At 50.9% G+C, this 1,416-nt stretch overlaps 1 protein-coding gene across 1 annotated transcript; it reads left to right on the plus strand.

The window, feature by feature from the left end:
• The first annotated feature begins 212 nt into the window (after nt 1–212).
• On the plus strand, nt 213–665 carry LOC119385338 (uncharacterized). Its single transcript, XM_037652797.1, has one exon. It carries the CDS (start codon nt 213–215, stop codon nt 663–665), a length of 453 nt encoding a protein of 150 aa, XP_037508725.1.
• The last annotated feature ends 751 nt before the right edge of the window (nt 666–1,416 follow it).

Raw genomic sequence — 1,416 nt, forward strand, 5'->3', positions numbered from 1 at the left:
CGCTTCGAGTGCTCACACGATAGACTAAAGAACTGCAACGACGGACTACGGGTTCTCAACGAACAGCTGGAGGAACACCTCACGGACGAGCAAGCTGCCGAGGACTACCTGTCGGTTCGGAGTATGAAGACAACGCGGCAGCAATGTTGTCCCTTCTTTCTTATCACATCGAACAACTTCAGCCTGAAACGACGGCGGACCGAGGCCTGCCGATGCCCAACGACGTCGCAACCCCAGATACGACTTCGGGAGATCGTTCCATCGGTGATGCCTCAAGGCTGGTTGCCGGTGCTTCAAGACTACCGAAGCTTGACTTAGTTCACTTCAACGGAGCAGTGCTACAGTGGCAGCCGTTCTGGGATGTATTCAAGCATGCCGTTCATACAAACGCTGGTCTGACGAACGTCGACAGATTCCACTACCTGAAATCCCTTCTGGTTGGACCAGCGGCCAAAGCGATCGAGGGAATTCAAGTGACTGATTCTTCATATGCCGATGCCATCGAAATTCTAACCAACCGCTTCGGAAACACCAGGATCATCGAGCAGAAGTACTTGGAAAACCTAAGAACACTCAAGCCTGTACAATGCTCCACTGACGTGACCGCCATGAGGAATCTCCTAGATACTGTGACTATACACGTGAGAGGTCTCAAGGCTCTTTGACGATCGGAGCTTCAGACGCTGCGATGCTTGTCGAGATTCTGACCAAGGTGATCCCCAATGACATCGTGGTGAAACATTACAAGCGACAGAGCTCACTGCAAAGGCCCAACGAGACTCAATCGTCAGAAACAGAGCTACAGCAGCTGTTGGATCATCTACGGCTGGAGCCAGAAGCCCGTGAGAAAAGCGGGCAACAGGAGAACTGTGTGCGCAACACACCTGAGGGAAGGCGTGACAAGAGGCCCAGTGCGACGCCTACCGCTTCCGTTTTGCACAGCGAATCTAACAAGACGACAGGTACTTGTTTTTCCTGCCTTTCTCCCGCACATGCTACGGAAGCGTGCACCTCTACCTTAAGTTTGCATGAGAAGAAAAGCCGTCTGGCCAGATCAGGTAGATGTTTCAAGTGCACAATATCAGGTCACGGCTCTAAAGATTGCCGACGCAACATCCGATGCGCTAACTGTAAAGGGAAGCACGCAACAGCTGTTTGTGACCCTAAATACGCGCGAACAAAAAAAGCAAGTGAACGCCCGAGCCCAAGCTTGCATGCTGCCGCTGAAGCGTCACCAGACAGCTTGTTTGAAAATGACGTATTACTGCAGACGTTCCGAGTATGGGCTCTAGGTGACCACAGTTCTTGCTTCATAAGAGGAGTACTCGACAACGGAAGTCAAAGATGGTTTATTAGAAAAGATATATCTCGAAAACTAAGCCTGCCCATAATGAAGAAGGTAGATGTAGACGTGAA

This window comes from Rhipicephalus sanguineus, chromosome 3 (assembly GCF_013339695.2).
Source record: "Rhipicephalus sanguineus isolate Rsan-2018 chromosome 3, BIME_Rsan_1.4, whole genome shotgun sequence".
In the NCBI taxonomy this organism is placed as follows: Eukaryota; Metazoa; Arthropoda; class Arachnida; order Ixodida; family Ixodidae; genus Rhipicephalus; species Rhipicephalus sanguineus.

What these genes read in the sequence shown, in the direction of transcription:
- LOC119385338 (XM_037652797.1), top strand. Translation starts at nt 213, where the DNA reads ATGCCCAACGACGTCGCAACCCCAGATACGACTTCGGGAGATCGTTCC.